Source organism: Candoia aspera, chromosome 17, assembly GCF_035149785.1.
Source record: "Candoia aspera isolate rCanAsp1 chromosome 17, rCanAsp1.hap2, whole genome shotgun sequence".
Taxonomy (NCBI): domain Eukaryota; kingdom Metazoa; phylum Chordata; class Lepidosauria; order Squamata; family Boidae; genus Candoia; species Candoia aspera.
Genome location: NC_086169.1, coordinates 9,454,057 through 9,480,637, shown reverse-complemented (window position 1 = coordinate 9,480,637; position 26,581 = coordinate 9,454,057). Strand labels below are relative to the sequence as shown.

The 26,581-nt window shown below is 48.0% G+C and overlaps 3 protein-coding genes, 1 long non-coding RNA gene and 2 other non-coding genes across 6 annotated transcripts in view; 5 read left to right on the top strand and 1 right to left on the bottom strand.

Moving 5' to 3' along the window:
• The window catches only part of LOC134506888 (pre-mRNA-processing factor 39-like), a 214,360-nt gene that overhangs the window by 29,987 nt on the left and 157,792 nt on the right, over positions 1-26,581 (top strand). The gene's annotated exons all lie outside the window — the stretch shown is intronic.
• ZNHIT2 (zinc finger HIT-type containing 2) lies at positions 12-2,304 on the top strand. The gene has a single exon (XM_063317272.1). It carries the CDS (start codon positions 40-42, stop codon positions 1,240-1,242), a length of 1,203 nt encoding a protein of 400 aa, XP_063173342.1. The 5' UTR covers positions 12-39; the 3' UTR covers positions 1,243-2,304.
• Positions 1,995-17,226, bottom strand: TM7SF2 (transmembrane 7 superfamily member 2). The gene is made up of 11 exons (XM_063317271.1): positions 17,204-17,226; positions 14,194-14,361; positions 11,936-12,132; positions 11,071-11,125; positions 9,306-9,500; positions 8,693-8,796; positions 7,416-7,535; positions 6,021-6,189; positions 4,520-4,600; positions 3,572-3,694; positions 1,995-3,487 (listed from the first exon to the last, which is right to left on the bottom strand). The coding sequence occupies exons 2-11, from the start codon at positions 14,246-14,248 to the stop codon at positions 3,327-3,329; spliced, it is 1,260 nt and encodes a 419-aa protein (XP_063173341.1). The 5' UTR covers positions 14,249-14,361; positions 17,204-17,226; the 3' UTR covers positions 1,995-3,326.
• Positions 20,593-23,259, top strand: LOC134506679 (uncharacterized). Its single transcript, XR_010068825.1, has 4 exons — positions 20,593-20,820; positions 21,482-21,601; positions 22,199-22,259; positions 22,862-23,259. It is a non-coding gene; the product is annotated as an uncharacterized LOC134506679 (long non-coding RNA).
• Positions 21,660-21,737, top strand: LOC134506910 (small nucleolar RNA SNORD126). Its single transcript, XR_010068842.1, has one exon. It is a non-coding gene; the product is annotated as a small nucleolar RNA SNORD126 (small nucleolar RNA).
• On the top strand, positions 22,528-22,673 carry LOC134506909 (small nucleolar RNA SNORA79). The gene has a single exon (XR_010068841.1). It is a non-coding gene; the product is annotated as a small nucleolar RNA SNORA79 (small nucleolar RNA).

Sequence of the window (26,581 nt, the reverse complement as noted above, 5' to 3'; positions counted from 1 at the left end):
CCCGAGCGTTCTCGGAGCTGCTCGGGTGCCTTTCCGCTGATGGAGGCCTCGGGAGAGCCTGGCTGCGGGTTGTGCCAGGCCGAGCGCGCCCCGTACACCTGCCCGCGGTGCCACGTCCGCTTCTGCTCCGTGCCCTGCTACCGGGAGCACGGCTCCTGCGCTCGGGACTTCCAAAACCGAGAGTGGCAACTTCGGCTCCAGGGCCAGCGGGGGGATGTGGCCGCGCGACGCCGCCTGGAGGAGGCCCTGCTCCGGCTGCAGGAACTACGCGAGCCCGGGGATGCAGACCCCGATGTAGGCCTCGGCCCGCAAGGAGAGGATCTGTGGGGCCAGCTGACCCCTCAGCAGCGCAAGACTTTCCAGCAGCTGCTGAGCAGCGGGGAGATCTCGGCGATCCTGCCCCCCTGGCAGCCTTGGTGGGTCGTGGGCGGCCGGGGGGCCTCCCTGATCCAGGAGATTGGAGCCCAGGATGCACCAGACGCACAGAGCCCTTTGCAGCACCAGCAGCGGGGAGCCACCCAAAGCCTGGAGCTTCCAAATGAAGGGGCCGTTGCGGGAGGCCAGAACCTTCCTCTTGCGCAGGACTCGAATTCGGTGCCCGCCCTGCCAGGGGTGATCCCGCCACTGAGCACTCTCAGCAGCAGCCCCGTCTCCCCCCTGGTTCGCTTCCAGCTGCCCAACGTCCTCTACGGCTATGCATATGCGCTGTCGCTGTACCACGGAGAGGCTGACGATGCCGAGGTGCTGCCCGAATTCTGCGAGACTGTCCTGGACCTCTCTGCCGCCCTGGGGGCCGCATGGGTCTTCTCCTCCACAGGGGAGGCCCTGCAGGCTGCCCTCCAGGCGGTCACAGGCAGCCGGTATCCGGAATGCCCGCTGGGGAACGCCGGGGTGATGGTGGCAGTGGCCCAGATTTTGATGGGGCCCTGCCAGGCAGAGCAGAGCAGGTTCAGCCTGGCTGCCCTCGCTCACCTTTCCAGGCTGCTTGGCAGAGGGAAGCGGCGGGTGGCCTCCGAGGACCGGCCCAGGATGTACAAGGCCAAGAAGAAGTGCGAATTCTTGCTTTCCTGGGTGAAGGAACACAGGGAGGAGCTCACCCTGCTGGCCTTGGAAGTCCAGAGGGAATACAAGGCCCATCTGGAGGCAGCCAAGGAGGTTGGCGTCATCACCCAGGAACTAGAGAAGATGTGGGGGGGGAAAGTCCCCCCTTCTGAAAAGGCTCTGATAGAAGAATTGGACTGAAGACATGCCTGCAAAGGGCTGGAGGCTGGACTTTTGGATAGGAAAGGGCCTGGGGAAGAATGGGACCCTAACCCTGCCAGAAACCGGATTGGTTTTGCATCACAGCAGAGTTTTCCCCATGCTGGAGCCCAAACACGGGGCCCAGAATGGAACGGATTAGCCTTGTTTTTCTCTCCCCACACCCCTTCCCCCCAAACTGGACGCGGATTGGGCAGTAAGAGCGGGAGGGCTGTCATTAAAAAAACAAAACCAGATGTCCTTGGTCCGTGCCATCTGTTTTGTTTCCGGCTTCCTTTTAATCTGGCTAACTTACATAAATACGTTTCCTTGGGAGTCAGCAGTGAAATCTCTTCGTCCTCCTCAGTGAATTGAAAACTGCTCCCCCTGCTTATAAAAGGGGTGATAACTCTGAGCAACCTGGAGAACAGGCTTAACAATGAACCCCCATTGACAAGCTCCCTTCATGTCTGGCCATTCAGCACAATGGACTTTTGGTAGCAGCTGATGGGAACTTCGGTCCAACAAATACGAAGGATGCTGGTCAGCAACAGCAATTTAAAATGTGTGGAGGAATAGGCTGTTTTGCAGTTTGGAAGGCAGATTTCCACTAAGGATCAAAACTACAGTATTAATTTCAAAGGGGGACATCTAAAATGAATATTCAGAGACGGATGTGTGCCTTTTAACAATAACTGCTGTCCCTCCAAATAATGCAGAGTAGCAACATTGCAAAAATTGTATTCCAGATCCAGTTGAGTTTTTAATCACCTTTATTTATATGCTTCCTTGCTCAATCTCCTTTCAAAACTCTGCAGAAGCCAATAACTCCTTAAATCTGGAGGCAACCAGAGGATCCCAAGGGAGCAAATCCAGTTCAGCTCTCCATGTTGGGTCACCTCAAGATTCCTTTGCCTGCATTATTTTGCCTCCCTTGTTCCAGTAATTAAATGGCCTGGGGGGTGAACTTGAAAACCCCTCATCTTCCTTCAGTTGTTCTATGAACAGACGTGCCTCTGCACCAGAAGTAAAACAAAAATTGAATAAATTTGTTATTCTTGCCAATGTGACTCAGAGAAATCCTCTTCAAAACGTGCATCTCCACTAACTAGAAATAAGCAACTCGCTATTTCCCATTACAAAGAATATTCATATTATTCCCCGCATCACATTATTTGCTATTTAAGAGCAGAAAACACATTTGAGTTTTAAACGCTCTTTTTTTAAAAGCTGGCATTCTATGGGTGTTACCTCCATCCCACCCCATCCCAAAAGCATTCGACGGTTCTACAAGCACTGAAGATGTTGCCTAGTTGGGCAGTGAAACGTCTGCAAGCAAACAGCCAAGCTCGGAGAGCACCAAGGACTCCACCTTTCTGCAATTTAAAAGCCCTGAGCTTAGTTAAAGCCATAAGAAAACTAAAGTTAAGCGTTCTTAATGTCTTTTTGAAAATCTCTGTAATGCATGTTTTCAAAAAGTGACATTTTATGACACTCCAAATTACATCCAGTTCTCCTTTATTATTTCAGCCTCCCGGTTAGTATTGCTTTGTTAATTTGTATAAATAGGGCTCGTGGTTTTAACGGACGCAGAAGGATCTTGGCCTTTTAATCTCTTTACAAAATTTTCGGCTGCTAGACCTTCATATTGAACACTAGCAAACGTGGTGAAATGTTAGAAGATCAAGAAACATCACCAAGGTGCTTTGCTTGTTCCATTGATATCCCTTCTCTCATTCTCTAGAAACAGTAAATCATTAAAAATCAGTTTATTTCCATAGAAATTACTCCAACTCCAGAGTCTTCATTTCCAGGGTCTTTTCATATTGTGGACAAACTCTGGACAGCTGAAAGGGCATCAGATGAAGATATCTTCCAGGCAGGGAAGTGAAGCAGGAGAAAGTTCATGGAAAAAAAACCAAGCATGTCGATGGAGTGAAGTTTGGGGAAACAGCCATGTGCAGCTGACACTTCTGCCCGCTTGCCAGGCAATGCTGGTGTCTCGTTTCTCTCACTGGCATGAGGCCAGAGCACAATTGTGCTCAGAGGTAAGTCCAGGGAGCATTTGGAGACGGGCACTTGAGCATTCAGTAGAGATAGGGGAAGATCCGATAGGGGACACGGCGGCAATATTCTTGCCATGCCAGCCCATATTTCCTCAGGCACTGGTGTTCATCCCTGGCTTCCCGATGAGCCAACAGCAAGGTGAAATAGATGATATAAAAATAAGGTAAGATGTGAGTGAATCCTGCAGAGAAGCAAAAAGGAAGCCCGTCTTAACTTTGCTGCAGAAAAACAAAACCGGAGCACATCCTAGCCGGCTCCCACTTACCACAGGGCAAAGACCACGCAAAAGCCATGATGAGGTCTCCTAAATAGTTGGGGTGTCGCACAAAACCCCACCAGCCCGAAACGAGAAGGCGCCGTCCAGTCGCCGTAGGGATTGTCCGGAGCCCTGGAGGAAAAGAAGATCCTGTCCTAATTTAGTCAGGATGCTGATGGACACTGGGGGAGCTCATGGCTTAACAATTCAGAACGTTGGAACGCCAACTTGTCAAACACAACAGTGGTTTGAGGGCACTGAACACTTTTAAAGCGAATTTTTAAAGCGAAAGTGGCATTTCATGTAAACCCCAAACTCGGGGCAGTGGGCATGTTCAGACGGCTGGCAACATGCTGTCACAAAATGGCCACCGCAGGGGTGGGGGGTACCAGCTGAAAGACAAGTGGTGAGGATGCTTCCTAAGTCACTGTCGCCCATCCCACATCCCCAGCCACACTTTCTTTCCTGTCTTCCAGTATGGCCCTTTTCCCTAGACAGCTGGGCACACCTCCAGATATCAGCCTGAAGCCAGCCAACCCTGTTCCTTTCCAAAAATGTGTAGGGCATGTAAGACGTTCCCATAAAAAATGGAAGGATGCATGCAATAATCAATGAAACTGATGCATCAAAAAGAAACATAGAGCCCCCCCAAAGGGACTCGATTGTGAAAGCCGAGGGCACCCTACTCCACTGTATCAGGGATTCATTTGCACACTGCAAGCGCTTGGCTGGCTTAACTGAAGCTTTTTGGGGTTGCACAAGCTGAATTGCAACCTGACCGAACGGCCGGGTTCTCGCCACGTGCGAAGGCCGCCTCCTGCAAAACATCTCCTCAATAGCCTAGGTTAAAAGCAAGCAGGCCTACCATGTTGTGTAAATGCACCTGCCAAGTTCTGCAGCTGGTTAAGTAGATCATGTGGACCCACCCCATAAACTGAAATTTCTCGTGTTACAAACCAGCCACTCTGGGATCCGCGGGATTCCGGCGGAAGGTGTTTTTCTGCGAGTTGGCACCACGGAATATGGAATAGCCCAGGCCTGCAGGTACCAGGAGAAAAGAGAACGGGGCTATTGTATTGAATTGTAGTGGCAAAGAGTTGGAAGGGACCCTAGAGGTCATCCAGTCCAACGTTTTCTTCAGCACGGGCTCCATTAGATGCGTGACCGTCTAGCCTCTGTCTGAAGAGCTCCAGCAAAGGAGAACTCGCCACTTCATGTGGCAGCCCGTTCCGCGGGTCAACAGCTCAAAAGGTCAGGAAGTTCCTCCTCCAATGCAATTTTGTAGCTGTAGCACTCTGGGCAGCACCAAGGTGGGATGTGCCAACAGAGACGCATAAATGCAGAGCGTGGGATGCGCCGCCAGGGGCCTCACGTCCCCCAGAGAGTGGCATCGGCTGACACGTTTGCTGTGGCCAGGGGGGGGAATCCTTAAGTACGTGACGGCAGCCATCCTCCTGGGCCAAGAAGCTGTGCGTACCTGGCCCAGGAGCTCGGGACAAACTGGGGAAACAGGAAAAGGTGCTCATTGACGTGCTTAGTGTTCGCTTTTTGAGGCTGGGAATTCCGTTTTCTCAATCTGTTCCCTAATAATCATCATAACTCTGATTATTCAAGGAATAACCGATTTGCAGTTACCGTAAAAGGAAGCTGCTCAGTAAATGGGGTCAAATGTGACTGACGGAGCAAGAATCTTGACCACAGCCTGTCTTATTTTCCAGTTTCCGCATTTTGCCACCAAAGATTTTTTTACTCCTTTTCTGCTAGAGCTCTGGATAATTACAGGTGGTCCTCACTTAATGACCGTTTGTTCAGTGACAGTTCAGACTTATGATGGTGCTGAAAAAAACGACTTACAACTGGTGCTCACACTTAAACTGTTGCAGCGTCCCTGCGGTCATGTGAGCCCGATTTGGGCACTTGGCAACTGGTTTGCATTTATGACCATCGCAGCATCCCGCGCTCACGTGATCGCCATTTTTGACCTTCCCAGCCAGCTTCTGGCAAGCAAAATCAATGGGGAACTGCATGACTCGCTTAACAACCATGTGGTTCACTTAATGACCGCTGCAAAAAGTTGTAAAATTGGGTCAGATTCGCTAAATGACCACTTCGCTGAGCAACTGAAATTCTGCTTTCATTTGTGGTTGTTAAGTGAGGACTACCTCTAGTAGTGAAGGTAATGGAATTCTAGTCCCCTGTCAGGTGTGGATCCTCCCTGCATGACTTTGGGCCAGTCACAATCTCCAAGCCCGACCTACCTAATGTGGGGGAGGAAATTTAGGAGAACAAACTGCTACGTGCTCTTCCTTAAACTCCTGAACAAAAGCTGGGACACCAATCTAATCAATAAACAACGGAAACAGAAAGCCCAGCGTGCACGTATTTTCAACACTGGCCAGGAGGAGGAGGAGAAAGCATTCTGTGCATGCTCAGCGGGCCCGTTTGCAGCCCCACTCACCATTTAGCAGGACAATGCCCCCCGCAAGAGGCAGGCTAAGCTTCTGGGGGTGGGTTACGAGGAAGTATGACTGGAGGCTGTACAAGAACGGCACCCACGCCAGGTCTCCGTAAGCCAGCATGAAGCCAAAGCCATCATGGACGATGTCCATCGTGGTGAGAACGGCTTCCTGCAAAATATTTGTCAGCTTCAGCCAGAGGCTTCTCTGCCCTGACCCAGCTGCGCAGATGGCTGCAGATCACTCGGCAGTGAGTCAAGCCAGCTGGTGCAACCCGTCTTCTCCAACCTTGTACCTCCATTATTATAGGCTGCCAAGATAATCTGGGAATTTCCAGGTTGGGGAAACCTTTCTTTCCCTCAAGTTCCAAGGGACAGCTTGTTCCCCAATCCCCCTTCTTAAGTTGCACACTTGCGTGCACCTACACAGTGATCCACAAGCTGAAAATAAGCTGGCAAAACAGCGATTCATAGTAGAATCATCGGGGTGGAAGGGACCTTAGTGGTCTTCTAGTCCAACTCCCTGCCCAGGGCAGGAGCCCTCAGCCCATCCCAGGCAAATGGCCATCCAACCTTTGCTTCAAAACCTCCAGGGACGGAGCCCCCGCACTGTTCCACTGCTGAAGGGCTCTCACGGCCAGGGAATTCTGCCGGATTTCGAGACTGCATCTTCCTCTGCAGAGGCTCCACCTGGTGGTTCTCGTCCTACCCTCGGGCGCTATGGAGAATAAATCCACCCCCTTCCGTGTAACAGCCCATCAGGTATGGAAGATTGTGATCCGTTCTTCCCTTAGCCTTCTCTTCTTTAAGCTAACCATACTCAGTTCCTTTCACGGTTTTTCACGGGGCTTAGTCTCCAAGCCCAAAGACTCTCCGAGGCCTCCAGCTTACAGGTGCTAGATTTGGCCTGGTGGATCTTCCTACAAAATGCCATCACAAGTTCACAACTTCTTTTGAAAAAGTTAAAGTTTCTAGTCCACATAGCAACCCAGAAAGCTGTAATATGGAAAGGTGGGCCATTTGCAAACGCAGCTCTGCCTCTCCTCCAAATGCTGAAGAAAATGTAGGACTTCAGGCTTCTTGAAAGCTACAAGATCCAAGCCCAAAGGATTGCTACCCAAAGGATTATGCTTTGTAAACTTTGAGGAATTTACTGTTTGGAAAGTTCCAGGTTTTAATCTTGCGATGGGCACCCAACGCTTGTAACCTGGTGACCATTTTCTGGGTTTGCACAGCGCGTCAAAACATGGGTAGACCAGCCTAACAGCCCCCAGGTGAAATCAGCAGTACAGAAATCCCATTCAAAAGGGGAAGAGCTGTGTATGATTGTGGCCGCCTCCTTGACTTTTTTGACCCCCCTTCCCCATGGCCACTCCTGCTGGCCATGGTTTAACCTACCTCATGCCAGAAGGCATCCACCACATAGAGAAGCTGGAAGGCGTTAACCAGGATCATGGCCAAAGACGGGCTGCCTCTCAGCTCTGTCTCTTTCACTAACATCGCCATGTTGATCAGGGCCTAAGGGGAGGCAGGGGAGGGAGGAGAAAGCCAGGCCAGGGATGAAACAGACCCATCTTCAACTTCCCCGTTCATGTCTCACTTTTTTCTCCACCTTGTTGCCACCCCTTTAACCCTGTTACAGGTTTTGACAGCTGGAGCCTCTGCTTAACACAGGGGAGGGGGAGGAGCATAAGGAGCAAGTAGGCGGAGCAATGGAGAAAGGGGCGGGTCCACATCAGCCCCTGGGACAGACCTTTTCATTCCCTCATCCCCTGAGCTGGAGGGATGGATATGTTTTAAAAAGTCATTAAATCAATTTAGCATTTAGTTATTTTTATTTATTTATCATTTCTGTGCTGCCCCGTTGGCAAATGACTCTGGGTGGCTGGCAGAAAGCTGAAACCAGTACTAACAATCAATTAAACCAACAGTAAAAAAAATGCCATGCTGGGGAAAAAAAAGATGTAAAAGTTAAGCAATATCAACTCAAATGACGATTTCACCCAATGTCCTGGCTCAGTGACTGAACTGTCTTGATAGCACTCCTGCCCAACACATTGACCTCCCTTCTTTTTAATCTTGGTCATCTGCTTTGTGGGTTGTGCAAACACAGACTGTTGAGGGTCCAAGGTATTGTATGAATACAGTATTGCCAATGGGTATAACTGATGAAACTACAGGTAGTCCTCACTTAATGACCGTTTGTTTAGTGACTGGAGTTACGACGGTGCTGAAAAAACTGACTTATGACTGTCACAGCATCCCCACAGTCACATGATCATGATTTGGACACTTGGCAACCATCTTGCATTTACAATGGTTGCAGCATCCTGTGGCCACGCGATCACCATTTTTGACCTTCACAGACAGCTTCTGATAAACAAAATCAATAGGGATTCACTTAATGACCATATGGTTCACTTAACGACCATGTGAACCGCTGCAAAAATGGTCATAAAAATCGGGTCTGGATTCGCTTAACAACCATATCGCTTAGCAACTTAAATTCCAGTCCCATTTGTGGTCATTAAGCAAGGACTACCTGTAGTGAAGTGTTGCAAATTCCAGCCAAGGAGAGAAGTGAAGCAGCCACACCTTCCCAAACGTGCCTCTTTCACTATCTGGGGCAGGATGTCCTGCTTTGTTCTCATCATCACCAGCACAGCGATGCTTACCCAACCAAGGAGACCTGGGCGCAACTCACAGAAAAATTTGAGATCAAAGTCACCGATGCGTGGGTTCAGCTCATGGCCCATGAAGAAGTCATAAATGGGGTTTCCTACAGGAGGGAAGAAAAGGAGAAACTTTCCCTGAAACCTTAGGAGCTTCCTGGGTGATCATGGGCTTTGTTCCTATCTTACTTTCCAGGAACCCTGCTCAAAGTGCCTTTCCCAGAGATCGCTATCAGCCATGCTGATGGGAAATTCCAAAGGTTAGCCTGAATACCCCAGTTCCGCGCCACAGAACTTCCCCAGAACCCCTTGTAAATCCAGCCAGAGGCAATGCCACAGTCCTCGGCATGCCAGTTGACAGGAAAAAGGGGCTCTCCAAAAATTAACAGTTTGCCAAGACTTGTCAGAAAACGCCTTTCTTGAAACTCTGGGCTGGAGGGGTTCGCAAAGGATGCTAAGCCAAAGGAGCAAGGAATGAACCCCAAAGGCTAATCGGTCTCAGAGTGGTGGGCAAACAAGGCTGAAGAGGGGTGCAAAGGGGTTGGGGATGCCTCCTCTGGGCACTGGCTCGTCCCACCGCCCACATTGAGCTTTCCTGGGTTTGGGAAACCCTCACCTGAATTCCCGCCGGGAGCCAGGGCCGTCTCTGGGGCCAGCAAGCCTTTAAAATAGAGGAGGACGCTGAGGCCGAAGGCAATGACGGTCGCCGCGAACGCAAGTTGCAGGAGGTGGTCGTAGATGTAACTCAGGCGCAGCCCCACGGCCAGTCCAGCACCCACCATCAGGGCTGTGACCAACATGGCGTGGGAACCTACCCAAAATAAAGGAGGAGGGAGGGGGATTTGCATCACGAGAGGAGACCAACAGCACCGTGGTTATCTCGGGGAACTCCAAAAGCTGGAATAGGCAAAAGTGACGGTTCAGGAGGATATTGGGAAGCTTGAGAGCCTGCGCTGGGCGCAGTCACAGAACATCAATCACAAAACACCCCTTGGCTGGAAGGCGCATTCTCACCCCCGCGGGAGCCCTTTCTTGCAAAGGAACATGCCAGGGGTCCAGCCTGGCTTGGCAGCCAGCCTGTTTCCTTTACAAAGCTTGGTCTGAGAAACTTCATTCAGGAGGTGGGGTGAGAACAGGAGGCAACGGGGGACTGTCCAGGCCCCCACTGCACCCCAAAATGGGGCCAAGGCCCAAATCACCCTCACCATCTTGGTGTTCATCCTCTGACCTCATTCCCATTTGTCACTGTCCTTTTTGAACTGAGGGGAACCCTGTCTAGCACCCCAAGGTGGCATTTGCCTCTTAGCAGGTTTTTGTTTTAATTGGTCCAATCATGTCCGATTCACGGAGACTGCCTGGACTAGTCCCTGTGGTTTTCTTGGCAAGGATTTTCAGGAGTGGTTTGCCATTGCCTCATTCCTAGGGCTGAGAGAGAGTGACTGGCCCAGGGTCATCCAGCTGGCTTTGTGCCTAAGGCAGGACTAGAACTCGCAGCCTTCCAGTTTCTAGCCTGGTGCCTTAACCACGACACCAAACTGGCTCTCTCTTAGCAGTAGCATTATTTAATTGAAATGGCTTTTTAAAAATACTTCAATATAAACCAAATCTAGGTTCCTTTGCCCTCACCCATTTCTTTCCTTCTTGTGTGAATGTTGCATTTGAATGAAGTTTAAACCCAACCTCTGCCACCTCATTTAAGTATTCCATACTACATTTTTAATATAAATGTTTTGCTTAGTTATTTTTCTTTCCCCACGCTGCTTTTAAAAATAATTTTACTGAATGCTTTAATTATAATGTGACTGGTGTTTTATTTTTAATTTTCTCCCTCACCTATTTTCTTCCCATCGCTTCTTTTAAAAGTTTTGTAGTGATATTTGAGCATTAATATTTAATATATTAGAGAGCCTGTTTGGTGTAGTAGTGAAGGCACCAGGCTAGAAACCTCGAGATCTTGAGTTCTAGTCCCACCTTGGCCATGAAGCCACCTGGGGTACCTTGGGCCAGTCACTCTCCATCAGCCCTAGGAAGGAGGCAATGGCAAACCACTTCTGAAAAATCCTGGCCCTGCAGAGACTTGTCCAGGCAGTCTCCAAGAATCAGACATGAATGAATGGATTAGTTTTTTTTAACATATTAATAGCAATACATTACTATTTAAACAGAGGAAATAGAAGTTATTATAAAAAGACTGGTTATATAAATAAATATTAAATAAAGTTTACTTCCAAAGTATATTTCTAAATTAAATTGCCTAAAAAAACTTTTTTAGGAACTGATGCGATAGCCATTCACTGACAATTCTTTCTCCTCCACTTGCCCCCCCACCCCATCTGCTTCCTCTGTTTTACCATCCCTTTCAATTTGCCAGAGATACCTACCATTAATGCAATATTGCAGCCGACTCTTGTCCCGAAGAATGATCCCTTCTGTGAGCTGTTGAAAAAGAAAGATTCAGGAATTGTTTTCGTAACATCTTTGTCTGCAAAGGGAAGTCCCTTCTGTCAGAACAGAAATAAATGTCCATTCAGTCGGGCACTTAAAAATCAAAGGATTTCACAACGGAAATATCTAGATCAGTGTTTCTCAATCTTGGCAACTTTGAGATGTGTGGACTTCAACTCCCAGAATTCTGGGAATTAAAGTCCCCACATTTTAAACCTGCTAAGGTTGAGAAACACTGGTCTAGATAATAGATGGCATGATAAGATGTGGTCTATAGCTTTGCTTGAAAAATTCTCTGATAAAACCCATTGTGTGGCAAGGCAAAGTAATATATTGTTGTTTTGAAAGAAACGGTGGGTTTTCACTGCTTATATAAGGTATAAACATCCCAGCAACAGCTTGCATCAAAAATTAGGGGTGTGTTAAAATGTGCCTGCGCTATGTAATGTTTTAAAAATTTAACTAACACTAATGATAATAATAATTTCCTCTGGGTAATATGGTCCAACTCTCCTATTTATCAGGGACAGTATTCATCATCTCTTTTGCCCTTTTTTCTGCCTGCTGGGAAGGCCTCCAAGCTTATCAGCACCAGTTTGCAACAATTATTATTTAATTTAACAATTATTTGCAACAGTAAAACAATTGTTTTATTCCTTGCTGGTCTGTTTCTGCACAAGCATTTGCCTCCTTCCAGTAGTATACTCAAAAGTCCCATACAACCTCTGGCTCTTCTTCCCATTATACAGATGAGGAAAACTGAGGCCACAGCAAACCGTGGTGCCCCGGCAAGGGCCTTACTTTTCCCATCGGCAGCATGTAGAGCAGGGCTTGGAATCCTATCCAAGCCAGGACCAGGGCGAAGTCTGGGGGGCTCCAGAGGGAGCGGAGCGAGGGCAAAGGAAGGGGCAGGGTCAGCACACTGGCCTGCTCTGTCCGGCAGACCAGCAGCAGGTAGAAGACCGTGGCGGGCATCAAGACAATCAGGAGGGCAGCCCCTGCAAGAAGAAGGACGGGCGGTCAGGAGGAGGAGGAAGGGCCTGAATCAGGGAAGGCTGGAGCCACCCAAGGTGGGGACACCCCTGATTGCACAACCGGTATCAATTTCCCCATTTTCGAAAAGGCAGGCAAAGATTACCCAAAGGTACTCAATAAACGTCATTTGCCCAAGAGTCAAGTCCCCTCCCAGCCACGGAAGCTCCTGCGGGGACCTTGGGCCGGTCCCTCTCTCTCTGCCCCAAAGCCAGGCTGGCCCAGCAGAGAAGGCGCCGAACTGGAAGCAGGAAGGTCTGGGTTCAAATCCCACCTCAGCGGTGGGAGCTTCCTGGGGGTCTTTGAGCCAGTCCCTTTCTTTCTCAACCCAGCCTACTTTGCAGGGTTGATGGAATGGGAAAAATGGGAGGAAGGAGTAGTGGAAAGGCTGAAATACATCTGAAATACAGAAATAGTAAAATGTATAAAACCTGTTGGCACTTTTTTTGGGGGGGTGGGGGGATTGGCAAAAGCTTCCCAGGTTGAATATCCCTACCCAGTATTAAAAGCACTGGAGACCTGTTAGAAAATAGGCTTCCATCCTATAATCCAGTGTTTCTCAACCTTGGCCCCTTTAAGATGTGTGGACTTCAACTCCCAGAATTCCCTAGCCAGCCATGCTGGCTGGGGAATTCTGGGAATTAAAGTCCACACATCTTAAAGGGGCCAAGGTTGAGAAACACTGCTATAATCTAATGCTTTTTGACACCTCCAATGTTTCATTTATTAATTTGTTAGATTTACATGCCACTTTTTTTTCAGGAGGTAAAGGCTGTTTACATAGTGCTCCCTTTGTTTCCGTGTCACAACAACCCTGTGAGGTAGGTTGGTCTGAGAGAGAGTAACTAGCTAAAAGGGAGCTTCTGCAGCCAAGGATGGACTTGAATCGGGGTCTCCCTAGTGCTGGTCCCATACTTCCCCCCACTGGTTTTCAGAAGCTTTAGTTCTTGTGTGAATCAAGGAAACTCTGAAAGAAGGGTTAGTGTTTTTGCAAAACTTCATTTCCCAAGATTCCTGGGGATAGAAGGAGCCATGACAGTTACAGTTCTATACAATTGATATATCCTTGAAAACGTTTAGGGGTTCTTGAGGTTTTTTTTTTTTACAGAGCTTTAGTTTTCATTATAAGGTTGCCAATGTATCATTCCATTTCAGCTCTTGTGTTTCTATAACCGCAGCCCTGCTTGCATCTACTGGCAAGCAATTGTGTTTAATTTCAAGCATCAGTTGCCAATTTTTACAAATTAATGAGAAGTTAAAGGTGTGAAGTCTCAACAGACAGCAGTGCCTGGCTGAACCTGTCTGGGCTTGGAAGCTAAGTAGGGTAGAACCCAGTTGATATTTGGATAGGAGACCACCAGGAAATCCCAAGTTAGACTGGGAAGTTGAAAAGACATCCTGGAAGCAAGCAGTGACAAATGACTTCTGTGTACTTGCCAAGAAAAGTGCATGGAGCTCAACCAGAGATAGGTTGCTTCTTTTTAAAGATGTGAAAGTGGGAAATCGGCAACTGTTATGACACTCTTTTCATTCCTGGGCTTGCCTTTCTGCTTCAGCACTGGACAAAAGAAGCCACGTGCTTAATTTAGCTGCATTTCCTGGATGCACGCCATGCTCTCCCCCATAAACTAACCAAACAAAAAATATATTTAGCCAGCAAAAAAGGTTAAAATTAACCAGACTTAGCTTTGTTGCATGAATGGGTGAACACCATCTTATATTTTCCTCACTTCCAGCTTTCTAACTTCAAGCATACTTCTTAACTCAAGGTAGCAACCCCTTTCCTCTCTTTAACCCATTTTAGTACCAGCCAAACCAGTTACACCATAGCTAGATATTCCAAGAATTTGCAAAAGCTCCTAATTTGGAGAGGTTCCATTTTATGGCTTAGAAATAGTTACTGCAGATAAAGATAGGGAAAACAAGGTCATCTGTTTTTGAAAGAGGAGGGGTTAGAAGGGATGGTAAAATTCCAGAAACTGGAGACATTGAATCTCTCGGCTCCCCATCCCAATTGCCCCCCTTACCGAATACGCCCCCAAACTCCAGTTCTTTGGTCCGGGGCACCTTCAGTCGATCCATTTTCTCTCTGAGCTCAGACCCAGGAGCGCCTTCGGTTGAAACTTTCCACCGACGGAGAACTCCTGCACCTGTTTTATGCCTTGATCTGCATTAAAGCCAGGCACTTTCCAGATCTGGGGAAAGAATCCAGTTTGGTCAAATTGCCGTCCTGTTCTACAGTGCCCAGCTCAGCCCCTCTGCGCACGTTGCCCCTTGCTGCAGCTGGAAGGCTGGAGACCCTGAATATTTTCGCCCTCCAGCTGGCTGATCCACTTCCAATTTAAGTCCACGAAGACTAGATTTTGTCTTGGCAGAAGTGGGCCTGTGTCTGGGTGCAGCTGGGGTTGTAATTCTAGCCAGGTTGCCTTCTGTTTTTAGAAATTAATCACAAAGAGAACATGCAAAGTCCCTTGCACAGGGTTAACAAAGGCGAACTGGGGTGGGCCGCCCCCTCCTTTGGGACTTTTGACTGCCGGTTGGGATTCAAGAAAACAGGGCAAGGCTTTGCCACGCAGCTCTCATGTTTTTATCCATGGGTGTCCAAGTGCATTTGTGTAGGACTGTAGTCAATTATACCACATGTTTTGCATTTTGGAAAAGAAAGGGGTAGTTTCTCTAATCCAGTGTTTCTCAACCTTGGCAACTTTAAAATGTGTTTCTCTAATCCAGTGTTTCTCAACCTTAGCAACTGACACATCTTAAGTTGCCAAGGCTGAGAAACACTGCTCTAATCACCCTGCAGTGCTAGATGGGAGTTCATACTGCCAGTGTCACAGGAAAGTGAGCATATGCAGAGCTTCAGCCACTGATAAATCAAACAGATCTGACCGTGGGAACCAAGAAGTTGCGATGAGCTTGTCACCTCCTAAGTGATGCAGCTTCTCAACCTGGGTTCACACAGCATACCAAATGATGACTGGTTTCGAATAGTATTCAAAGAAGCTGTTGTAGGCCAGTTCACATGTAAGGCTGCCCTAAACCATGGTTCACACAAGAGTCTGATCTGAAACGAAAGCAACTGCGTGCCAACATAGGCTTGCGCTGGTTTCAAGAAAGGCATCCTGACTTTAGGCTGCATCTTAATCCAAAGAGCACATGTACAGAACCTACATGCAGACACCAGATCTGAATTAACGTACCTGGTACGTAGCTAAAACTTAAGTTATTTTGGCTTGTTCACAAAGCACATTTAACTAAATCAGTTACAAACCAAGCAGATGCATACTATTTTTAATTTTATTTGGTTTGCTTTGCTTCTGTGATTTAGGATAGAGCAAATTCAGCCTGAGAGCCAATTTGGTGTCGTGGTTAAGGCACCAGGCTAGAAACTGGGAGATGGTGAGTTCTAGTCCCGCCTTGGGCACAAAGCCAGCTGGGTGACTTGGGCCAGTCGCTCTCTCTCAGCCCTAGGAAGGAGGCAATGGCAAACCACTTCTGAAAAACCTTGCCAAAAAACTGCAGGGACTAGTCCAGGCAGCCTCAGAGAATCGGACACAATTGAACAGATTAAAAAAAAAACAACTCAGCCTATCTCTTATTTATTTATTGTGCATGCCAATATCTATGCTGCCAATATCACACATGGACTACCAGGCTCGTCTATGTTCTAATGCAAGGTGTCCGCAAGCTGTGGTCAAAAAAGTCAAGATGGCAGCCATGGTGGTACAATCAAAGCTCTGCCCCTATTTAATGTGTGCCGAGGGATGGCACTTCAATTGTACTGTTGTGGCCACCATCTTGACTTTTTTGACCAAACCCTGGTGCCTCCATTGTTTCAGTGTATTGTACATTGAAGAACGGCAGAAAATGGCCAAAAGAAAAATGAGAATCATTGAAGTCCACCACAATGTTTTCCTGTAGTTACACAAATTATTTGATTGATATCATTCATGTGGTGTTACAGGGGCCTACACGACCTCGTGGCTTGTACCAGATGCCTCTGATTATTATGTGAGTTTTATTCCAGGCTTTTTATGTAATTTCCCTCTTCCGTCAAACACCATCTCCAAACTACTTCATGCTTGAATGCTGAGCCGTTTTGTAGATACGCTTTCTCAGACTCAAAAAGAGCAAAACAGTTGGAATTGTAAGTGTTAGGATACATTTCCACATGAAAAACGGTGAGGTTTCAGCCATGTTTCTTACAATGTGAATTGGGGGGAAGGAACTCTAGCAGAGAGACATGCTAAACTAGAACACCTTGTGAACTGAACTCAGCCCATAATGCAGTGTTTCTCAACCCTGGCCACTTTAAGATGGGTGGACTTCAACTCCCAGAATTCCCATGCTGGCTGGGGAGTTCTGGGAGTTGAAGTCCACCCATCTTAAAGTGGCCAAGGTTGAGCAACACTGCCCAAATGTCACAGGAGGGGGAAGGGATTTTTACTCTTTTTTACCATTTTGTAAAAACCACAGTCCTCATAAACCAGGTATTTCAAGCATGGATACTGGGGTCCCTGTTTGGTTAGGAAACCCTTCCCTCCATATATGTGCACATGAGCATGTCCTGGTGCATAAAGCTGCATGTTGTTCACACCAAGGCCCCCATCTTAAGCCTGCAACTTCCCAGATAAATGAGACTCATAAATAGAACCATGAAAGAGGAGGCTATTAATGCATTCCCAAAAGAAATCAGGCACCATGTCTGGAGCCTCTGAAAGCCACAGTAAAGAATCCGACTGGCAGAAACACATTGCAACTGTTAAATCCGATCCGGCCTGCATCTAAGCAGCCCGGAGCCTTGCTTAAGATGGGCTAGAAATCAAGCGAGTAGATAGAAAAGAAGACGCTTTCTCCCTGGCAGGCAGAGGCTCTTCCGTGTCTCAGATCCCAACCCTTCCCTCCTGAGTTCTTGCGCATTCCAGCAAGCCAGTCTGCTTGAAGGAGAGGACTGGGGCGGCCCTTGCTCCGAAGGAGTCCTCGTGATAAACCTGCCATCGGGCTACACGCGGAAGCGACCTCCTTCGGGGGGCTTACCTGCTGCGGAGGGCGCAGGATGCTCCTGGGTCCGGCCGGCGAGGACGCCCGCCCGCTCCCTAGCGCACCTTCCCGGCGAGCCCAGCCGCGGAGCAGCAGCTGGCGCACCCTCCCTCTGCCCATGCTAGCCCTACCCAGGAACGGCCAATCGCATCCGGGGAGGGAATGGCATCACCGGCGAACGAGCCCATCAGCAGGTGGTAGGAGGGCCCCGGTGCGTGGATCGCTTTCGGTGCGTTTGAAGTCCCGTTCTCCACCCTTGAGTCGGAGGGAGGGAGGGAGGGAGGGAGGGAAGTGAGGGTGGAAGGAATTAGGTGGAGGAAGGAAGGAAGGAAGGAATTGGGTAGAGGAAGGAAGGAAGGAAGGAAGGAAGGAAGGAAGGAATTAGGTAGGAGAAAACAGGAAGGAAGGAAGGAAGGAAGGAAGGAATTAGGTAGAAGAAAATAGGAAAGAAGGAAGGAAGGAAGGAAGGAGAAGAAAAGGAAGGAAGGAATTAGGTAGAAGAAAATAGGAAGGAAGGAAGGAAGGAAGGAAGGAAGGAAGGAAGGAAGGAAGGAAGGAAGGAAGGGAGAAGAAAAGGAAGGAAGGAATTAGGAGAAAACAGGAAGGAAGGAAGGAAGGAATTGGGTAGAAGGAAGGAAGGAAGGAAGGAAGGAAGGAAGGAAGGAAGGAAAATGGAAGGAAGGAAAATGGAAGGAAGAAAGGAAGGAATTAGGTAGAAGAAAAAAGGAAGGAAGGAAGGAAGGAAGGAAGGAAGGAAGGAAGGAAGGAAGGAGAAGAAAAGGAAGGAAGGAATTAGGTAGAAGAAAATAGGAAGGAAGGAAGGAAGGAAGGAAGGAAGGAATTAGGTAGGAGAAAACAGGAAGGAAGGAAGGAAGGAAGGAAGGAGAAGAAAAGGAAGGAAGGAATTAGGTAGAAGAAAACAGGAAGGAAGGAAGGAAGGAATTAGGTAGGAGAAAACAGGAAGGAAGGAAGGAATTGGGTAGAAGAAGGAAGGAAGGAAGGAAGGAAGGAAGGAAGGAAAATGGAAGGAAGGAAAATGGAAGGAAGGAAGGAAGGAATTAGGTAGGAGAAAACAGGAAGGAAGGAAGGAAGGAATTGGGTAGAAGAAGGAAGGAAGGAAAATGGAAGGAAGGAAAATGGAAGGAAGGAAGGAAGGAATTAGGTAGAAGAAAATAGGAAAGAATGAAGGAAGGAAGGAAGGAGAAGAAAAGGAAGGAAGGAATTAGGTAGAAGAAAATAGGAAGGAAGGAAGGAAGGAAGGAAGGAATTAGGTAGAAGAAAACAGGAAGGAAGGAAGGAATTGGGTAGAAGAAGGAAGGAAGGAAGGAAGGAAGGAAGGAAAATGGAAGGAAGGAAAATGGAAGGAAGGAAGGAAGGAATTAGGTAGAAGAAAATAGGAAGGAAGGAAGGAAGGAAGGAGAAGAAAAGGAAGGAAGGAATTAGGTAGGAGAAAACAGGAAGGAAGGGAGGGTTGCCCACTTTCGTAAATCCTGAAGGGCCACAAGCTGCTTATCCCGGTTTAGGGACAGCACCGGCACCCTCAGAGCCGTGCAAACAATCTCCCCCTACTTAAGAGCTGGGAAGAGCCTCTACGCATCCCCAGGGAGGGTCCAAAATCTGACAGCCTGTCTGTGTGTGTGTGTGTGTGTGTGGGTGTGGGTGTGTGTGTGTACATCCCCGTTCAGAAGACAGGGCTTAAACGGCGGTGCTGCCACCACCAACGTGCAGGTGCGGATCCACCCGATCCGGTGCTCCGCCTCGCTAAGGGCCTTGGGCAGCTTTCTGCAGGCCGCGGTGGGTGGTGCGGCTGGGGGAGGCATATTCACCAGCACAGGAGGGGGGGAGCAAGGGGCAGCAGCTCGCCATGGCGAAGAGCCGCGTTCCTCGGCCTTGGCCCCTTGGAGATGGGTGGACTTCAACTCCCAGGATTCCCCAGCCAGCAGGGCAGAGAGTCACGGGTGCGAAGGCTGAGGGTGGCGTAGAGCTAAGCTACAGCTGTAGCAGTAACCAGTCTCGCTCCTATATATACATTTCTAACAGAAATCTTATTCAAGGATAACACATTTCCATAAGCAGCCTCTCCCCCATCCGATGGGGAAAAAATCCTCCCGCCTCCAGGTAAAGCAGTGATTGGCTTGCCTGCTCAACCAATGGCAAGCCGGACCTCCTTATTTCCTGCTCCTCCCACCTGCTTCCGCTTTTCGGCAGTAGCTGCAGGTAAGCGCCGCTGTTTTGCTGAGGCGGAATCCGTTAATCATCTTAGTTACCTTTTGCCATCCGGGCCTATTTTAACCTGGGACATATTTTAGCAACTGCCAGGAAGACGTTCCCGTTAAACTGTCCTCGGGTTATTAGTCCGTATTAATCTAAGCCAGGATTGCCAAGGGGTTCGCTTCCCGCGGGGCGCCTTGGGCGTGGTCTGGCTGCGTTGGTAGTTTTTAGATCAGAAGAGCCGCCTTGATTCTCCTTCCCTGACTGCAGTGCGTAACTCTGTAAAGTGTAACGCAAGTGGGGCTTATTTTTTATTTATTGCAGATACTTTCACACGCACGACTTCATAGCAGTGTTTCCCCACCTTGGCCCCTTTAAGATGGGTGGACTTCAACTCCCAGAATTCCCCAGCCAGCATGCCAGGTCTTCAGGCTTTTTCGGACGTCCAGGAGCGAGGGGGCCTGTTTCTCCTCTGGGGGGAGGATGTTCCAAAGGGTGGGAGCTACAGCAGAGAAGGCCCGCTTCCGAGACCCCGCTCGATGGAATTCTTCTACAGGCGGGGTCCGTAACATGCCCTCCCTGCCTGACCGGGTGGGGCGGGTCGATGTGGTGGGGATGAGACGGTCCCTCAGGTAACCCGGTCCCATGCCGTGTAGGGCTTTAAAGGTAATAGCCAAGACCTTGAATTGGACCCGGAAGCAAACTGGGACCCAGTGCAGCTCACGTAACAAAGGTGTTACCTGTGCAAATCTTGGAACGCGCAGCTGTATTCTGAACCAGCTGAAGCTTCTGGATACTCCTCAAGGGTAGCCCCATGTAGAGCGCATTGCAGTAGTCTCTATGGGAGGTGACCAGGGCATGAGTGACTGTTTGAAGGGCCTCTAAGTTCAGGAAGGGGCGAAACTGGCCCCCAATATGGAGTTGAGCAAAGGCCCTCCTGACCACGACTGCCACCTGCTCTTTGAGCAGGAGTCGTGGGTCCAAGAGGACCCCCAAGTTACACACTGGGTCTGTCTGGGGCAGCGCAACCCCATCCAGCGCTAAAGATGAGAAATTCCTGGCACTCGAGGTGCCATTAATCCACAGCCACTCTGTCTTACTAGGGTTCAGACGAAGCCTGTTCATAGTGTAACGTTCTCCAAAAAGTCTCCGTATGTGGAAACTCGGTAATTTGAGTTTTACGTTCTTATCATCCTATTTTAGGCTTTATAATTAGAACCAAGAGCTTCTGTGTTGGTAGAAAACTGCGTGTTCTCTTAAGCCCTTTCCCTTTCTTTTCACAGACTGAAAATGGGGAATCTGTTCTTGAGGCCTCTCCTTAGGGAGAGCAGCTGGGCGTCTCTATGGGAAGGTAGCGACATCTGGGCCTGGACGCCAGATTGCTTTGCTCCCCGTCTGCTGAGGTAAGGCTTGGGTGAGGGGCATTTCCCTGCTTCGAATTTTGGGAACCGTATGGAAAGAGCCTACCCTGTGCTATGCTGGTCTAGAGAACTCGCCTGAATGAGAATAGCCCCTTCAGTTTATGTTGAAAGAACCGTCTTTTTTTAACCATGGTATTGCTGAATGCAGAAAACAGTCTTGTGAAATGTGGAAAGGCATACAAAGATTGCTTGCTTTAAAAACATATATATATATAATACTGTGCAAGCCCTTTTTGATCAGAAATTCCAAAATTCCATTTGTTTTAAATGGAAAGTGCAAATAAATGGGTACGAGGAATGCATTCAAGCTGTGGCTTTCTAGCCTAACATAATCCACCCTTTGGAGGGGGAGCAGGGGAGGATAAAATAAGAATTACTTTCTAGTTTTTCATCAAGTAAGTTCCACATGCTGCAGTATATTTATGTACGGTAGTAGGTCTGAGGTAGGGGTGGAAATGACAAAACCAGTGTGGTGCTATCAACGCCACCTGCTTTGCACATGCATTGTGACGCTGCAGAAGTGTACGTAAGGGCAGAGCTTACGACAAAGTGGCCACGTTGTCACTTTTGACAGCATCAGATTCAGCAGGCGCCTCTGTCTAAATAAGTGAAGGTGTTTTCTAATCTCTGATCTCTTCTCTAGAGCTTGGGCGCTGCAGGTGAGCAGCCACATCGCAAGATGAACTCAGGAATTCTGGAAATGCCTTGGATAACTCACTCTCTGGGGAGTTTGGTATATTTTCGTACGATGATGAGGGGAAAGGTATCTTGACTTCTGCTGGCCCCTTTTTTGACTTGGAAATATTAATAGGATTTTAGGTAGTCTGCCATGATGAGCTGCATGTTCTGTCCGTGTTTCACCTGATAAATCATGATTAGAAACATGCCCTGAGCAGAGCCAACACCGTTTTCACAATACTGCCTTTCCAGAGATAATGTCAGCCTTGAAAATGTCCCTCTTGGTCCAGATGAATTGTGTACAGCAATCAGAACACTGACCAAGGAGTTTGGAAGCTTCAGACTACACATCCCATCCGGGGGCAGCTCACACATACTTGTAGGCTGGGCTAGCTGATCAATACTTGAATTGATTCCCCTGTAAGGAAATTAAGTCAATAGTCCCATCCCTGCTGTATGGTGCCAATTCCTGTATACAAGGTTGTGGAGCATCCCTATATATGCATGATTCCACTTTTGTTTTGCAGTATAGAAACGAAATTGAAAATGCCCACTGTGGACTCTCTTCGGCAATAAAAGAAGAAGGGAAGGAGAACAATTTCTGAATTTCAGACTTTTTAGTGCCAGCGCATGAGAGTACTCGGCTGGTTGCTAACTCAAGAACAATTGTTTTTCCTTGCAGGATTGAAGATTCTGGCAAGGGCTGCGGGGTGAAAAGTATCATTTCCCCCCACTTTGGGAATGTAAGTGTTGATGCTCTTTTCTGGATGAATAGGAGACATTTAAGCTTAGATTTTTTTTTCTATATTGTAAGAAGGGGCTGTTGATCTACTAGAATTAACTAGAAATGGTTAGCGGGGTTAAGCGGATCACCCTAAGGTTATTTTTATCGCCTTCTCACGCTCACAGTTTAAAAAGGCAAAGTATGCAAGAAAAGGGAAGAAGAGAGGGAAATGATGGTGTCAATGTGTGCAGCATTTAAGCAGTCAAAAGGTTTTATATATGTCTGAATGATGATTGTTCCTCTCATTGTTGCAAGCTATAAACAATGGGATTTTATGTCATCAAATACTGAAGGTGGCCTTTCTTCACTCAAAGTGTCCTTAGGTGGATTGGTCCATCTGTGACACTACTGAATTTTGCGGGGTCACACATTCTAAGGAGCAACAAATGGGATTTTTAAGTGTATGAAGGTCCTGGCTGTTCTCCGATTCCAAAGATACATAGAATGCAAACCTGTGAGCTGAAGTTCGCATCTGTCCATAGATACTGCTCTGCACATTATTTTTTTCACCGACAGTTTGAATTATACCTCTCAATTGCTACATTATGCTTTTTCCCACAGGAATGTTGTTGAATATATATTGGAAAGAAAACAGATCTTCCTGCTAACCGTTGTAAAGGAATTACATTAGAAAACAGAAGAATTGACTGAGGCTTTTAAGTAACACAGGGAATCCTCTGGGAATGGGTCAACTGTCTTGCATCCTCACTCGCCAGACTGGAGACAATGGGGGTAAAAAATTAATAACAACCTCAACAAATGCCTTTCTGAATTTAATGTAGTGCACTGTTGTCCCCATTAACAGATGCACACCTCTGAACTGAATAGGACGGCATTTGCAGTCTTAATGCACATTTACACAGGAGTAAGCTGAGATAAACCCAGTGGGATTTGGCTTATAAGTAGATGAGTTGGATGCTCATGTCAGAACTTTGCATAAAATAAAATATCATCCAGTACATTTGTGAGTGGTTCTCTTTGCACTCTTGAGCTGAAATGGGGAGGAGCATCTGACCAATCCCGCCTTTCCTAATGCTGCTTTTTTGATGGCTGGAAGTCATCTTGAATTTCCCTCTCCCAGTGATGCTGTCTAACTGGTATTGGACGGTGTTGCTTGTTACAGTTCCTGTCTTTCCCGGAAAGAAGTGTGAACCAGTAAGAAAGTTGATGTTTGCAATTTCTGTCACCGGGTACATCGGCATGCATACCTCTGTGTTCTCTAGGTTAACTATACACTACATGTACACCCATCACCATTTAGGGATTCTGCCCCCCTTCAGGAGTAAAATTCCATCTTGGCCCCTCCTTTGGGAGTGGAACGATCTAATGGTGGGAGGAGAATTTAACCTTACAATTACCTGTCTGGTTACTTTCGGACAAGATATCCCCCACGTGCGCATGCTTGCATTCTGGTATTACCTTCTACCGGTTTCTGCTGGTTATTCCCTTCCCTTATCTTCCTTTTGTGCCATCTCCCAACTTATACCTATCATGCACTTGCCAGCCTCCCTCATATTCCAACTGATTCTTAGGCATCCTTATCCCCCAGGAGAGCCTTGGGGCTCTTGAGACAAGGAAGCTGTTATTTTCCTTGACCATTACAGCTTACACAGTTGGCTGAACACATACAGTCCTTATAAGAAGGATGCTGGTAAAATTCTCCCTCCCCACTGCCACCTAGCTTGGGGATCCAAGAGCCGTGGGCAGCCCTGGGGGTGGTTGGTGGCTTAAAGATGCTCTCTCCGCCTTTTGGTCTTCCTCCTCCTTTCTATCTTCTGTATTCTTTTGTATTTTTATAGTGTTTTTTATGACTAATTTGTAAAGAGTCACTTTCGTAGTGAAATGGGTGATGCATAAATTTAATAATAAATAAATACAAATAAAATCTGGGCAGATACGGAGACTTGGTAGAAGAATTTACCACATCCCTCGGTATAAGAGGGCCAGTAACTAATATATTATTAGTAATTAATCATAAAAGGTAACACATACCACAGGGTTTTGAAGTTTTTCTGTTTGTTCTGTTGTGTCTGCTTTGGTCCAAGACCATAATAAAGTATCGTTCGTTCATTCAGCTTGAGCCAGAACTTCAGGAGACAGAGAAGTGGCCGGCCCAAGGCAGAAAGAACTTGGAGCCGTCCATGAGCAATTTGTAACAGATGGCACCATGCTGTGGTTTAACTGGAGCATTCAGTTTGCTCTTAGGTTTTTCTGTTCAGCATTGGCTGTATTGTAAAGCATTGGCTTGATATTGCTCTCTTTAAAAATAACTTTAGATTTTGTTTCAGGTGGCGTATCTCCCACGGAAGGAAGGAAATCTCTAATCACGCCCCTGTAGGCTGTGTGGCCAGAGGGTTGCATTATAGAACTTGTCAGCCACGCTGGGTACGCCAGGCCAGGAAATGAACTCCACAGAAGGGCTAACACTGCCTTCGTGGAGGTCGGCTCTAACAACGGAATCCGCAAGCCTGTTTCTGCTGAACCTCCCGCCCTCCTCGTGCTCCAGCGAATCAGGGAGGCATCTGCCCGAGCCGCTTCCGAACAGTGTCTTGTTTCTCAAGACTTAAAAAAGGCTTCAGTCCCTTTGGCCTAGGTAGCGGCTGTCGCATGTTTCTGTCAAGGTCATCTTCCTTACTCTCTACGTTGTTCCATTTTTTCCATTCTCCTCCTAACCCCAGCGGGAGAGTAATGTAGTGCTTCCATAACCTGGGGCCTTGCTGGTGAGTAAAACGTTGAATTTTACTCAGCTGTGAGGTCCCAGGTCCTGGAAGCACCACCTCTCTCTCCCACTCGGGTCAGGAGGAGAATACCACGTGAAGTGGCCCTGAAAGACAGGCGGGGCAGCGTCCAGCAGGTCCCCGGCTTAAGAACGTCCTGCTTTACGGACAACTCCTATGGAAGTCGACTCAGTTGTAATGATTGCCTATTCCAATAAAAGGAGTCTCATCAGTAATTACTAGAGAAAACTAATTTATTGAATGAATAGGATGCAAAGTACGAAGACAGCTGAGAATGAGCAAAAGCGCGCCAAATGCAAACTTAAAAAGCCTTGCTCCCGTTGCGAACCCTCCCCTCAGGCTAGCATAGCAACCACCCACCCCAGACGCTAGCAACCGTTAGAATCGGCCTGAGAAAGTAACCTTGAACAGCAGAGATAACCCAAACATACATTCCAGAAGATCACAAGTCAGCACAAAGGAAATTTACCGGCGTGGCGAGGCAGGCACGCAACTGCCGATATGACATGTGAAACGTTACGAGGAACTATAAACATCGGAACGGGAACATGACATCAGTTAACCGGCACCCGTGGGGACTGGTGGATGCCGGATAAACGTAGCTTTTGGTTGCTTGAGAGTTACTCTGTTAAACCCTAATAGCCACTAGATGGCAGCAGAGAGAGATTTTTTCCTTTTTTTACCGGTTGCTTGAGAGTGCCGGTTACTTTCCAGTCCGATCTTTGTGTCGGTTGCTTGTTCACGGAGAGTCTACTGTAGATTAAGAATTCGAGATTATGTTGAAACTTCGAGCGAAGTACGGCGTTTCGGGTTAAATTCACAATACTCCTTTGTGTATTGTGTATGTTTCAGATGTTTTAGCGTATTTGGAAGGGTTTCTTCAGTGTTTTACCGTCGTGTGAAAAAGGAAGTGCCTTGAGTTCCGTGGTTTTACGTATCAGGACATCGTAAGAATCGCCTGGTCCTTGGCAGGTCTTAAAATCAGGAAAGACAACCTCAGATGAGCAACAACGCACGACACAGTACACCGTGACCTTATTTATTTTACAAAAACAAAGTGAATAACAATTTATTTCACCCCAGTGGCCGTGGGAATAATAAAGTCAAGAGGCAGCCACCGAGTGTCCTCCAGAGAAAACGATCGAGAACTCTTTCCAGAGGGGTTAAAGTATGATCGATCGGTCACTCGATTCGGGTGATCAGCTTCTCACACCGCCTCAGTTCCTGATTCTTCTACTTTAGGTGGATTTTGCCACAAGGGGAGGACGAGAAAGGGCTTCAGGGCCACGTTCCCCAGATCGAGGGGCCCATCCCTGAGGAGGGCAGTTGTAGAGTTCGGTGGCTGGATCTGCCCAGGGCTTCCTGCTGGCAGGAGCACGGATGCCTCGGTGGACAAAGGGCTGCGGGTCCCGGAGCGGGACAGGGGGAGCGGAGTTCCCGGACGGAGTCAGGCACAAGGCCCGGCCCGGCCCGCTCCCTCCGCCCAGGCAGGTCCCAGACTGACTCCGAGGCGTTGAGCAACGGGTCTATCAGGGCGGAGAGG